Source organism: Rhinolophus hipposideros (assembly GCF_964194185.1).
Source record: "Rhinolophus hipposideros genome assembly, chromosome: 11".
Classification (NCBI taxonomy): Eukaryota; Metazoa; Chordata; class Mammalia; order Chiroptera; family Rhinolophidae; genus Rhinolophus; species Rhinolophus hipposideros.
The window spans coordinates 30,057,370-30,072,623 of record NC_138057.1 but is presented as its reverse complement, the minus strand read 5'-3'; the positions used below and the strand labels follow the sequence as shown (position 1 = coordinate 30,072,623).

The 15,254-nt window shown below is 36.1% G+C and overlaps 1 protein-coding gene across 2 annotated transcripts in view; it reads left to right on the top strand.

The window, feature by feature from the left end:
• Positions 1–15,254, top strand: part of KDM4C (lysine demethylase 4C) — a 350,804-nt gene that overhangs the window by 203,304 nt on the left and 132,246 nt on the right. The window contains exons 13-16 of one of the 2 annotated variants that reach the window (XM_081066750.1): positions 2,200–2,381; positions 3,999–4,212; positions 6,033–6,109; positions 7,494–7,547. In XM_081066750.1, the coding sequence (XP_080922876.1) occupies positions 2,200–2,381; positions 3,999–4,212; positions 6,033–6,109; positions 7,494–7,547 (527 nt within the window). The remainder of the gene's footprint in view (positions 1–2,199; positions 2,382–3,998; positions 4,213–6,032; positions 6,110–7,493; positions 7,548–15,254) is intronic. The other variant, XM_081066751.1, reaches the window with a different exon arrangement.

The following is a 15,254-nucleotide window of genomic DNA, read 5'->3' as shown; positions in this document are numbered from 1 at the left end:
ACTTTAGCACTTTAGAGTTTAAAAAGAAGTTTTATATTTACTATTTCACTTTAATCTGAAAAAGAAGAAAACAACAACCCTGAAGTAAGTGAGGAAAGGATTCTCATTTTGTGAGAATCTATCTTACCCGAAGCCGCAGTGCTTCTGAATCGAAGGGTTTGAATTTAAAGCCAGGTCCCTGGGCGGATGGTTTCATGGACTTGGTGCTGCACGGCGTTGCGGCCATGCTAGTTCTGATTTATGGGGTTACATAGTTACGGTGTTCAGTGCATGCCCTGTCCCGGAGAGCATCCAAACAGAAGACACATGCTTTTTGCACCAGAGTAGACCTCATCTTTGGGGAAGGACAGCCATAGCCAGGGTCCTCTACCCGGTCATTGCTGGGAGGGTTGGAGGACAAGCGCAGGCTGCATAGTCTGCCTTACGTCAAGTCTTGCCATAGCCCTCGCCCCTACCTCCTGCTCTCGGGCTCCATTAGCAGGAATTGTCCTTTCCCTCTAGTTCTTTTTCATTGTTGCTAGGCTTGTAGGAAATAAATAGTGTTTCTCCATCCCTCCATGAAAATTACATTAACTTATGACCAGCTAAAGGGATAAGGACATCAGCTGTCTTGATGTTGTGTTTCAATCTTTTATAGTAAAGCAAGTGATATGACTAATTTATTTTGTGCCAATAAGTAGCAATAGTTATGCAAAACCAAGGATTTCTTTTCGTTTAGATCCCATTTTTAGTATATATGTGGGAGATATTAGCCTCTGATTTAAGGACTGAATGGTATTTGAAGTTCCTGGCTAACTTTTCACTCCCACCTTTCATTTGTCAAATCTTAGTCTTTACAGTAAGTATTCTATAGTTTACTGTTGGAAAATTGAAGTGGAAACAGTTTATGTTTAGAGGCAGATTACTTCTGGGGGTACAATTGCAAATACATAATTGGGGGTGCCAAAAATGTATACACATGACTTGTATACATTTTTTGGCACCCTTTGTATAGACAAAGGTTCTTACCTTTTGCTTTGTTTTCAAATACTGCCTCTGGCTGAGTACTAAGCATTTTCCATTGTAAATAATATAATAATATACCACAGCCAACATGGAAGTAGGTATGTTCCCTTTCACTTCAGTTGGCATCTGATGTCTTTTGAATTATTTTCAGCCTCATTCATCCCTTCCTGTTTTTTTTTTTTTTTTTTTTTTTTAATCTGAGTAAAGCTGTTTTGACTTTTTCTAAAACAGGTAAGTCAGCAGTTCAAAGGCTGGAGCCCACTGCTTCACAGAAACACCCATGCTGTGGAGTTGAGGACACTGCCCCACAGTATTTATTCCTAAGTCTGTGACAGCTACTAGTGAGGCATTTTAGAATGTGTTACAGCTCTAGACGTTAAGTACTAGATGTAGCTATGGTTGCTGCCCCCTGCCCTGATCCATGTTCCTCTGATAATTGGCGTGAGGAATTTTATCTGTTAACTTTTTATATCTTTCTGTATTTGTCTCCCTTCTATAAAATTTTGTAAAATGATATTTTTGTGGAATAGATTTCTGCCCCTTTTATGTTAACAAATATACATGCTTAAAGAAATTGAACCCTCTGGAGGTATCATATTGAACAAATAAAAAAGATTTGACATAGAGATTGTCTTTTGCTTCCATGTAATGGCAGTGTATTGTTTGGCACATGATATGTGCTATGTAAGTGTTATTTGTCATGAATTCTTGAGCCCAAAAGTTAATTAAATGACGTCCCATTAGTAAATTTTATTGAATCATGTCCTATGCCAGGTGAGGAAACTGAAAATATTGGTAAGGCAGTTACTGGCTAGCAGATTCTCTGCTAACTGGAAGGAAGGTAATCTCATACCTATAGCCTGTTTTACCACAGGAGGTGTTATGGTAGCAGGAGAAACAGGGAAGTAGTGAAGTGGAGAGAAGTGAACAATGTAGTTAGTCCTGGCAGGAAACTGGGAAAGGTGTCAGAAGAAGGGTGGTTGTCTGGCTATGGGATCTGATCTAGTCCTTGAAGATGAAGAGGATGAAAAGAAAGCTCCTTTTGTTTCACTTCTCTCAGAATGCCTTGGAAGGATAAAATGGGTTTCCTGTCTCCCATTAGTATCAGATACTTTGGAATGTTTGCTTATTTTGTAACCACGGTTGTTTTCCCCTGAGTCCCATCCTCACTGTTTTCATGCCCTGTCTCTTCAGAATTGCCTGAGGTTCCATTGATTGAGGAAGAAGTGGAAGAAACAGAGTCTTGGGCGAAGCCCCTGGTCCACCTTTGGCAGACGAAGTCCCCAAACTTTGCAGCTGAGCAAGAGTATAATACAGCCATGGCCAGAATGGAGCCTCACTGTGCCATCTGTGCGCTCCTCATGCCATACTACAAGGTAATGAGGGGGCGGCGGGTCATTGTCAAGGTTTCCTTTCAATGCTGCACTTGCTCTGTGGCTGTGAAAACACAGGGGAATCATTGCAAGGTAAGTATTCCCATGAAAAGGAAGACATTAATACTCACGTAGCCGATGGCCATAATAGGGCAGCAAACAGAATTTCTAAGTGCTCCTTGAGACATTTCTCTGACAGTGCTTTATCATTTTTGAATAAATGATCGGTTTATTTGTTGACCTTTATTTCAGTCAAGGGAAAATTCCAACCTTTCTACCCCTTTTTCCAAGACACACAGAATTTAAAGCTTAACAATAGTAGAAGCTTGCAAGAGAAAACTTAGACCTAGACTCTGCTTTATGTTTGAAAATGTGACTCTCAATAATACAAATGTCAGCTCTAGGACCACACTGAATATGTCTCCCTTTTTCTTCCCACATGGAACATGCAAGAGACACAGCAGAATTCGATTCACACGCAATTGTGTAGTTCACCCTCATCAGTCAGCGGTGCCTCGTGTGGTTTTCAGTATCTTTCCATATCTGTTACACTGGTAGCATTTTAGCTCACCAAGGTCCACATTCTCCAGCTCTCTCACACACAGTGATATTTTTTAAGATACAATAATGTTTATTGATGTGAACATTGTGTTCCGGGTTATATTCTCACTAATCGAATGAGAAATAATTTATTCAAGATCACATCTTTCTTAGAGTTCCATGAAAAGTAAATACTTTTCTGTTCTGATGTTTCAGAGCATGAAAATGTGTAATATGCCACATTTTTAGACCTTTGTAAATAGCGGAAGTAGTTTATTTACTTGTCTTTGAATGTGGCCCTGGTGAATGAGAAACATTACTTTTGCTTCCTTTTTAATCATTAAATTTCTGTGTTTTCTTGGAAAAACTTAACTTTTTATTTTTTATTTCCATATCTGGCTATGTATTTTCTCAATAATTTAAAAAAAGTCCCACCAAAATTGTAAGATTTACGGAAATTTAATATAAGATCTCTGGAGATAATAGGATAGTTATTAGAGTTTCAAATAAGCAGTAGACATTTTTTGTACATTTTGGTGACAAGTGACAATTTTGTTTTGCACATTTTATTTTTTATTTAGTGACATTTACCAGCTCTTTCTGTCTTGATTTTTTGAAACTTTGTGATGAGGCAAAAGCCTTTCAAAATTCCCTAAATATTGTTGTGCAGCTTAAAACTGAGGTCTTTAAAACACTCCTTCCAGTGTATCCAGGTAAGAGTTTTCAATAAATGACACCAGGTCTGTTAACCTCGTGCAAATAAAGAAGCAAAAAAAAAAAAAAAAAAATCATCAGAGAAATCGATTCTTTCCATGAACTATTTATGTAAGAAATTAGTAGCTCATCACTTTCTCATACAAGCAAATGTGCAGAGTATCCTCTTATTCCTACAGCTTAGCACCAGCATGGGCGCCTGAGGAGTGTTGATAAAAAGCAAATAGTTGGGTCAGGGAGAACAAGAAGAGGAACAGAAGCTGGAAGTTAGTGGATGAAACAGCTCTTAGTAGATTTGAGTGACTAGAACAAATGATGAGTTCTTTTCTGTGTTTTTTACTCATGTGGCAATATTGTGTTTTTCAGCCAGATAGCAGCAATGAAGAAAATGATTCTAGATGGGAGACAAAATTAGATGCAGTGGTTCCTTCGGGAGGAAAGACTAAGCCCCTCATTCCAGAGATGTGTTTTATTTATAGCGAAGAAAATATAGAATATTCTCCACCTAATGCCTTCCTGGAAGAGGATGGAACAAGTCTTCTCATCTCTTGTGCAAAGTGCTGCGTACGGGTTCATGCAAGTAAATGAATCTCTCATTCATCAATGCTGGCTTTTCAGTGATCAGTCTATTTCTCACCCCTTTGTAACCTATCAAATCTATTGCATTGAACTCTTGGCATTCTTAATGGTTAGGTCATTCATTCTCTCATTTTTTTCTAATGAAAGTATGAGTAGGTATAATCATCCCCTTTTCTCCAGTGTTGTGCAATAGCAGTAGAGACCACATTTGGTTTGTTTGTTTGACTTTCAGACACTGAGTCATCAAATTTCACACGCTTGAATTTTACTTATTTTAAGATATAGTTTATAAAAACTTAATTTTAATCTCTGATGTTGATTTTGACTGTTTTCCTTTGTGACTTCCTAAAGAGAAATGAGTATTGCATTGGTGATTTTGGGAGTTGTTGAATTTAATTATTGAGTTAAATTTTTATTCTTTGTAAGGGTAGGGCTCCTGTTGCCTTTCAGGGGATAACAGTCATTACAGTTGTTTCAGCCAGGACTGAGGTGATTAGTCTCCATACCTGTCTGTTTGGTATTTTTACATAATTGGATAAGTGATAGATGCATTTTTTTAATTAGCCTGTCTTGTAAATCTCTAAAATGATTTTGTATAAAAGAGATCTATTATATATTGTAACTCTGTTTGAAGGCGTTTTAATATTCCAGATCTTACCAAATCACATTTTCTGTTAACATACTTATGTAGGGCTTATTTCTGCCAATCTAGTCTGAATGGTTATAATAATAAGTATTACCTTCTGTATTTATGCCAGAGTAATACCAGTCTTACATTAGGGCTGGAATAACCTCACTCTCTGTTATTTATTTATTAATTGGATACTGTTCAACTTCCCCAAGGGATTTGAACATAATCTGCTTGAAATACAATTATAGCAACATTCTTATTGTATTTATGTCAATTTGTATCGCATACACATATATATGTATATGTATATAAGAGGCAAAGCTCCATTTCACATAAAAATTGGGATTTTCAACTTGACTCTTGAATGCACTAACTATGCAATTTAACCATAATATTTCATAAACATGCTTGAACTAAACATTTTGTGGTCTTGCTTAATTATGATAGGCTTTTCTTTGGGTAATTACATTTCTGTTATTTTCTTTTCCCGTCTCAAATGTTATAGAAGTTTGATACTAAAAATTACTCATTTAAATCTTTCCAAACCCTTTATTTCAAGAAGTCCGAGTAACACGTTTGTTGGTATCATGTGATGGCTACATGTATTTGCATCATCAGCTCTCTTCTTACATAGTTATTTTGAGTCAAGTACGTACTGAATATACAAGTAGAATTGAGGACATCCTTTATCACTGACCATGAATTGTGCTTCCTTTGTCTGGATCACTGAAATTAGAGATAGTGAAACATAATTTTTGAAATGTAATTTTAAATTACATTAATTAAAAAAAAATGTCAAACTTTATTGTTTTATTTTAAAACTTCCCCAAATTTTGCTCATGAATTGCAACTTATTTTGAAATGTTTTGCATGAGTAAAGTCGTAGACCTGTAGTTCATAAATTTTATTGCTCATTTAAGAATTATTCTCAGTATTCTCTATTATGACTATTGCAAGCATTAGTTACTATTAAGACCCATACGCTCATGTTTTCTGGGGCTGATATTCTATTAGTTATGAGATGTGAGAACCAAATGTATCTTTGAGACAGCTTTGCTTATGTTTTGTTCTAAGAATCAAAAATTATAGGGCAAACAGTTGTTTTTGATTTTATTTATTCAGTGCTAAGATGTGTAATATTGTCACAGTGCCTAAGACCTAACTCATGAATTCATACCATTATTTTACAGGTTGTTATGGTATCCCTTCTCAGGAGATCTCTGATGGATGGTTATGTGCCCGGTGCAAAAGAAATGCATGGACAGCAGTAAGTGGGTTATTTTAGTATCTGTTAACCCCTCTTCTCACTCCTTCCACTGTGGGCACATTTAAATCTAATGGTAAAGTAAGACTGTATGCGTGCTTTTGTGTGCAATTTCATACTTACCCGTATTTCTAGTCTTCTCTTTCTAAATCACCCTACATGTGACTCTATATTCATTATGGAAATATTAAATACATTTTTAGGTGTCACTCCTCATCTTAGGAACCTACAGAGAATGCCAATTTATCAGAGCAGGTCCAAAATATTGCGAGTCTCCAAATATTTGCAATTCTTGAAAATAAGTATTCAAAGTAATAGTCAAAGTGGGGATCTTCACTGACCCCTGAGGAAACCATGCTCATACATAACTCTTCAGCTAGCATGAGGCCTTTCCTCATTTATTCATTCATACGTTCATACTTCAATAAATTCTAGAATGTCGATTCTGTGCCAGGCATTGCTGTGAACTTGAGGCAGAAACTTCGACAACAAAAGATCTCCCACTTGAGGGACACAGATTCCTCTTCATCTAAATTATTTTTCCAGGAGACCCTGTTGAAACTTCAGCTTATATCCAAGCATTGACTCTCATTTCATTAACCCACCTTAATGCACAGATTTCTTTTTCATAAAAAATTCTCTTTTCAAGAGGTATCAGACAGAACATTCTTGAAAGGGGGAACCTGTCAGATCTCAACACTGTATCCCTCACTCTTGATCTCAGAGTATATGCTTAGCCTGATGATTTTGATTGTCATGGTAGCAATTGTTTTATTCTTCAGTGATTGCTAATGACAATGATTTAAATTTCCTTTCAACCAAAGTTAAAAACTTGAAGGACACTATAAGGAAAATGCCTTGCATGATGAAAATGTATGTCATGATTATGTATGTGTAACTCTCAGTGTTGAAATGAACATATGCTAATTGTAAATTAAAGGCCTCCGTGGGGATGTCCTTCTGAGTGTTTCTTTGCTGTCATTGACTTCGGCTAGTGAGGGGAAAATGGGTGAAAATGTGGACATTCTTTATAGTTCAAATAATCTGATCTATTTGATGTTAGAGGTTATATCTCCAATTTAAGAAGTCTTTTCATTAGTGAGCCCAGAACACATTTTGGTATTTCCCTTGGTGTGATCAGTATGTTAACAAAATCTATGTAAATGTGGAACATCTATAAATCAGCCAGGAAGTCCTGCTATAATAAATATGTTCAACTCTCGTTTACCACATAGGTCTTATTTCCTCTGTAGGAGCCGAAGTAAAGCCTTGCAGAATCAGTTTGAACAGTGATGTCCTCCCATTCACCCTGAGGTATAGGTTTAGAGATTAGAGACATGCTAATCCAGTTCACCAAGGTGTGAAGAGTTCTCTGTTCCATCCGCAGTTACTGCCTGGCTCCTGTGCTCACACGCCTGAGCATTCCTGTTATTTACCCAAGGTACCACTCTCCTTTGCATGGCAGAGCCAGGGCCTGGCCTAAGCCCCCCACCCTGATTCCCAGGCTGCTTCTGATCAATGATGCTCTTTTCCTTCAGCATGTCTTAAGAAGGAAATGCTTAGATTAATCACACTCTGGAATTGATATAATGCTTCATATTAATTAATCTTTCTATTAATCTGAACCCCTTGCCCCCTCAGAATATACAGTAAGCCTTTTGTATTTTAATATTGATACCATGTGAATCTCTTTCAATTTGCAATAGAAATGGAACAATTAAATAAAACCTCACAATGATTTATTTTTAGACCCACACGATTTCTTATTTCTAAGTGGAAATAATTCAGATTCACAGTGAACCAATTGGTTTTTTCAATTTATCCATTTTGGGTGCACTTTGCCTATGAAGCTCTATTTCTAAACTTTTCTCCTGAGAAATAGTTGAATTGCAGTTTAAGCATTGTTGAGAAGTAACTGATAATACTGACATTTTAGCTTTAACACCCTTGGTTAGTGTGGCGGTGAGTGTTGCAATATTAATTTTTACTAAACACTTAAGTATGATTCTTTGGATTTTGTGGCTGGAATGTTTGCATTTTTAAAATATCCTTAGACCTGACTTCTTCAAGAATCAATGTCACATTGTGAGTTTTAGGTTCCAAAGGAGCCCTAAACCTCCTTTTAAATGGAGGCTGTAAAGGAGGTAATGGAGACGAAACAGTCCCGGGAGGTCAGGTGATATGTCATTGCTGCTTACACTTCTCTAACTCTAATTCCTAATTATTTCCTGGGATTTTCTTTTTCCAGCATACACTGAAGGTAAGACTTACTCATCATGAAGGCAAACTACTCCAGTAACATTTTGCTTTGGATATACATTTACACAAGTGTGGTCTAGTTAATTTTGTTCCCTTTTGTGATGAGTGCTTTGAAAGTCTTGAGGGTGAGAAGAGGGTAGCCGGAAATATCTTGTATTCATTCTCATGAGGTATTTGTCAGGATTGTGTATGGTGGTTCTTTTTTTACAGATTCTTTTTAAAAAGAATGTCCGTTGATGGATCAGTCGATAAAGAAAATGTGGTAGATAATATACAATGCGATATTATATTCAGCCATAAAAAAAGAAGGAAATCCTGCTATTTGCAACAACATGGATGAACCTTGGGGACATTATGCTAAGTGAAATAAGTCAGGCAAAGACAAATATTTATGCTCTCACTTATATGTAGAATCTTAAAAAAAAGAAAAGCCAAACACATAGAAACAGGATAGATTGGTGATTGCCAGAGGTGGAGCGAGTGAGGAAGATGGGTAAATATGGTCAGAGGTTCAAGCTGCCAGTTACAAGATGAAAATGTTCTGGGGATCTAACGTGCAGCATGGTGACTGTAGTTAGCAATAGTGTATTGTATATTTGAAAGTTGCTAAGAGAGTAGATATTTAAAGTACTCATGACACACACACAAAGGTAACTGTGAAGTGATGGACGTGTTAACTAACCTCCTTTTGGTAATCATTTTTCAATATATACATATGTCAAATCATAACGTTGTATACCTTAAACTTACACAATGTTATATGTCAACTGTATTTCAGTAAAACTGGAAAAAAAGACTAATAGTAACTATATCATAGAGTTAAGCATTAGTAATTTAAATTTTGGAAGAAACAAATGCAATCGCAGACAATAAATAAGTAAATTCATACATTAGAAGGTGGTTACGTTTGTCAGCATCACCCTGGACAAGGTAGCTGAGGATTTATGCAAGGCTAGCATCCATGCTCACAGACAAGCTGACTTTTTATTTACTAATTCTAGAGTGCATACTCTGGACAATACTGCCCTGTTAGTCTTCAAGTAACTGGAGGCGAGAACTTGGTCTCATTTATGTCTGTGACAGCCTCACACCTGATGTAGTGTTGGATCATTTCTGAGCTGGTCAAGCGTAAAGAAGGCTGTGATATGGGCAGGAACTTTATCTGTGACCTTTAGGTGCTTTCACCATTTCCAAAGTTTCGGGTTCCTGCTCACTGTTTCATTTTGCTACTTTGTCTTTACTTTATTCATTCATAGCAATTAAAATATGGGTAAGAAGCAAGCAGTATTGCAACTTCATGTGTTGGAGGAAGAGATTTGTTACATTTCTTTTTTAAATTAAAATTTATTGGGGTGACAATCATTAGTAAAATCACATAGGTTTCCAGTGTACAATTCTGTAATACATCACCTGTATATCACATTGTGTGTTCATCACCCAGAGTCAGTTCTCCTTCCATCACTATATGTTTCACCCCCTTTACTCTCTTCTACTATCCCTTCTCCCCACTTACCTTCTGGTAGCCACTAAACTATTGTCTGTGTCTATGAGTTTTTGTTTCTTTGTTTTGTCTTGTTCCTTTATTGCTTTTTATCACACATATCAGTGAAGTCGTATGGTTCTCTACTGTTTCACTTACTTTGCTTACCGTAATAATCTCAAGATCCCTCATTTGGATTCTAGAATCCTAGCTCTATGTCTAAATTGAAATGAAATGAAATGAAACAGTCAGAGAATCCCCCAATACCAGTCTATCTTGAGATACAGGTAGTAGGTCCATCATTCTAACTTCATAGCATGTCTTTGTGTCTATTCGTCCTATTTCAGTACTGCTTAGATAGACACAGCTATCTGAAAGCTATGTTTAAGTTTATGGTTTATAACCCAGCTTTATTAGATTATTTTATTTTCAGTTCTGTTTGTTTTTATCCTTTTGTGACTAGTTATATAATTCGTTTTAGAGCAATTTTTACTCCTTCATTATAGTGCCACTTCAGAGCATATTCAAACGTTACCAAGTTCTGTTTTTAGGTGTAGAATGTCAATACTCTGATTCTTGAATGCATTTCTTAGTATTTTGATTTTTAATGTGAATCAAATCACTTTGACCTAAATTACTGTAGTTTATGTCTAATCTGTTTATTGATTTCCATGGCATAATGACTACACGTTAGTACTAATTAAAAATATAATGCTAATATTTTCACTGTAAAAATACAGAATTTGTATTGCTTTCTTTCAGGTTTTCCCCCACTATTTTCTTTTTTATCCCTACATTGAAAACCTTTGTTTGAGTCTGGGTATTTCTGTGAAATACCTGAACACTATTTTAGGGCTAAACTTCTATTAGGTTGGTGCAAAAGTAATTGCGTTTTTTTCAATTGTTTTTAAACGTTTTAAACTGAAATTACTTTTGCACAACCTAATAATTATGAAGGAAGATGTTAGTTAAATGTCTAGTAAGGAATGGTAACCTAAATACTTATTTTTATTCTAAAAATTAATAACCTGTGTGCTTAATACTATGTAGACTATTAAAAGGTAGTATGTTAATTTAAAATGTAGGAGGATTTTCTGTCTTCTGAAGAATTTATAATATAGAATTCAGAAGAGTAAATAAATATAAGCTGATTAAAAGATTAAACAGGAATATAGGTAAGATTTTCTCTTTTTTAAAATTTAGAGATATTGTAGTTCTTTGGTGGTAGTTCTTTCCAGGAAATTTGGATCTTTCTTCAGGGGCCTTTCAGGGGTTGGGGGCTCTCAGGTTATTTTAGTGCCATAAATGGGAGTGAGAACTGCATGTATAGATTGGCAACATCATACTCAGATTTATGACTTTACAAGTCATGAGTTGCCAATCATAGTTTATAATTGTTAGTGTGAAAAATTCCGAAAAAAGTATCGTTTCTGTTATGCTTTTCTAGGGTTTTTTTTTATTACCTTAAATAATTCTTAGTGGCTGGAACAGAGTATACACAGTAGCTCACATAATCTAAACAAAATCTAAATTAGAGGAAAATTTAAAAGCAATGTAATGAGAAGTTTCGACTAGAGATATATATCTAAGTTCTCACTGACCCTAACGTCCCTCGATTCTGTGTGGCTTTGTATTTCCATTTTGCTTTAGTTTTCTTTAAGAATTGGGGATCTTCAATAGAACTAAATTTAGTTATGTGTTGTTTATCCTAGTCAGGATGATGAATAACAGAAAAGTGTAGCAAACAGAAGTGACACTGGTAATTATTAATCAGATCAGTGCAGTTTTTATGAGCTGAAGAAAACTTCCACTGGATTTTTAAAAAAACAAATGACCTCAAGGCCTTACTATAACTTTGCATGCTGTTCAGGAATGCATAGCAATAGGCATTATCTTCTAAATTCCTTTTTATTTTAATATATTCCATTCCAGTTAATTCAGGAGAATTTGTTTGAATATTTTCATTTGAAAGTAATACAGTGTAAAAAAGATCTATAGTATTCTTGGATGAATATTGCCATGCTATGAAAATGTAGATTTTGTAATGAAAAATTTGAAAAAACACTTTATAGGCAAGAATTTTCATTGTATAATTTTCATTTGTATAATGAAATGTATAAACTAGGTAACTGCACACATTTGTTATCTATTGAAGAGCATTTATTGTACTTTGTGGAATAATAAAGTTTTATATATATATACGTATATATACATATACGTATATATATATATAAAAGTATATATATACGTATATATATATGTATATATATACATATATACATATATATATATATATATATATATATATATATATATATATATATATATATATATATAAAACCAATATAACAGTCTAGTTTTTCCCCCAAAATGGTTTTAAGAATCAAAGTCTGGGCATCAGATAGGTTTTCACCTTGGCCATACATTTATTCATTGTGCCCTTTATTTTGCTTATTTGTTTGTTTTTAAAAATAGAGTAACAATATAAGCAAGCTATACTTTGATGATAATTTGGAGTTAGCATTTTCTTTCCTCTTAGAGTGGAATATGCAATTGTGATGATTGAAAACAAACATTTTGGTGTCTGTTTTTTGCTGCTTGATGGTAAGTAAGTGGAATCTATAGATCTGGTAATAGTTGCCATTCATGCCCTCCAAGGCTGCACATAGCTATTTCATTTGGCTTCTGAAAGAAACTGAAATCTTTTCTTTGCATAAATTACAAAGTTATATTCTAGAAGTACCTGAGATGGTGGTCTTTACAAAACCCACCCCCAATGTTGCTAAAGCTCGTGGACTAAGTAAGTCATTTGTTGAAACATACTTATCTGAACGCCATTTGTTTGGAGTGCACCTTAGCCTTAACTCTCAATTCTTAAGTCTCGGGTAAATATGATCTTTGTCTTGGGACGCTCATAACTCTTAATGTCCTTGGAAACTATGAAGCCCCAACCACCCCTATAACTCTCTATTTGCTCTGCCTAATGATGGAGGACAGTGGTCTGTTAGGTAGGACCCTTGACTCCCACACTGCCTGGAGGCTGGGTTTTAGAGCGGTGCGTCTGCTGTTTAGCACCCCTAACCACACTCTGTTGAATCTGAAGATACTGTTTTCTCTTCTCTCTCTAAATAGGAGTTCTCTAAGTGTGGAGATTATTAAAGAAAATTTTTGTGGTTGAGGATTATGTGACTTTTACTTCATAACACAACCTCGTATCTCCTCTCCATCTCCCCAAATAAAAGCGGTGGTAGTGATAATAGATGTTAGAACTTGCCAATCGTTTGGTTCTTGGAGGCCTTCTGTTTTAAAAGAGAGTACAATTTCATTTTTCAACTTTTGACCAACAAATTCTGAGTTATTGATTTAAATGTAAACTAATACAAGTAACAGGGTTAGAATTTTCTTAGTTTCCTTAAAAGTTAATACTGACAAAGACTGAAGAGTTCTTTGTCTTAGAAATCTCATTTTACAGATGATGGACCAGGGGTCTGAGAGAGTAAGTCCTTTGCTTGGAATCACCCCACTGTGTTGTCAGAGAGCCCAGATTCGTGGTAATACGCTTCCAAATTCCTAGGCCCAGACTCTTTTTTTACCCCCTCTCAGTTATTTATTTTCAGAGTGGGAAGAAGTCCGAATAACTGGCCTAATTCTGAACAACATTTGTGAATGATATTTGTTAGTTTACACTGAAAATAAAGCAGTACTAATTTTTAGCGGAGTTGGTTATCTACTTAATATGGAATAATTAGCATTATTGGGTGGTTGAGTAGAGCAGTTTCTTTCCCCTTTCATATTTACTCTAGTTTCTACCCAGAGGGCCTTTCCTCGAACTGGATAATCTCCTGAATCCAATTTCCCACCTGACAACAGCATTGACATTTTTCTTTTACGAAGAGCTCTGAAGTGGCTTTGTAGATCAGAGCCATTGATTTTTAGGTCAGATTGGCTTATGGCCTTGAGAGGTCACAGTGGCGCTGCTGCTCCCTGGAATGTGTTTTATGCTGTGTTTTTTGGTGTGTTCCATGGGATACTGTCAAGACCTGGTGATGGGAGGCTGTTAGCCTAAAAGGCTGACTTTGATTCTCATACACAGTTAAACTAGTTGAAAAAAAAAAGGCTCCGTTCTTGTTAAAGACAGGGCTTTCACAGGTAGGCTGGGGACATTTGTAGCCAAGCAGCTGCTGACACCATTACTCCTGGCCATTGAGGTGTCCCTGTAAGCCTGTAGCCAGACCACACTCTCCCATATGAGGTCATGCATTTGGGTTCAAAATTACCTCCTGCCTCCTGAGGAGGCAGATTATTCTGAACAGTTGCAGACTTAAACTTTGGCTCACAAAGGCTGGGATGGTAATAATTATTTTACTTTAACCAAACAGAACACCACATTTGAGGATATCAGTTATCCTGAGGGCATAGCTGTAATGTGGAGGTCTTTCAGTTAGGGAACTGCTTATAGGCTAAAAAGTCACACATCATTCTTTTCTGTTCTTTCTTCTCCCTTTTGCTCAAGAAACATCATTCCCTCTGCCCTCCTCCCCTTTGGTAATGGAGAGAAAGAAAGAGAAGTCTACAAAGCTTATTGTAAGTGGAACTATATTCATAAATAGCTTCTTGATTGAGAACGAATGCCTCATTAATCTTAAGTGCTTCAACCAGCGAGCACAAGAAAAGTCAGGAAGAATAATGACTGACATTATGGGGAGCATAACATACTGAACTATACACCAGGATGTGCATGCCTGGAGGTCACTGGGCTACAAGGCACAGCGCTTTTGCAAAGAGGAAAGAGAGCCCTAGGAAGAGTGGAGTGGGGAGAAAATGCAGTGCAGGCATTTCTCATGAATGGCAAAATTTAGTCCAGTGGGAGGATGAAGAAATCATGTACTTTGCTATTTGTTATCGGAGGTCATGCTGGGAAGAAAGAGTAAACCAGCTGAGTTTTATTTGAAAGCCGAACGTTGTATAATTTTAACAAAGTAAGATGTATGTTCAACTTGAAGTACTTTGCTCAGGATCCTGGAAATACTGTTATGTAAATGCAATAAGTTTTGTGTAGATTACCTCTGACCAGTCAATTATAGAGGTGCTTCTCCTTGCATCAAGCATGTGCCTGGCTTGCTACTAGACAAGTGCTCTGCAAACCTCAAATTAATTTATTTGTGTAAGTAATGCTATTAGAAAGATAAATCCAGGAAAAAAATAATTTGAAACAAACACAGAGTATGACTTATTCTTCTATTTACTTCCTTTCCTACAAACGATGGTATGATATTTAAATAGTTAAAATATAGTAAGTACACCTCCCGCACCAAGGTGTCCTAATCCTGGGTGTACCCAGTGCAATCACGAGGGTTCTTAAATGTGGAAGAGGGAGGCAGAAAAGGAGTTCAGTGTGATATGATGTGA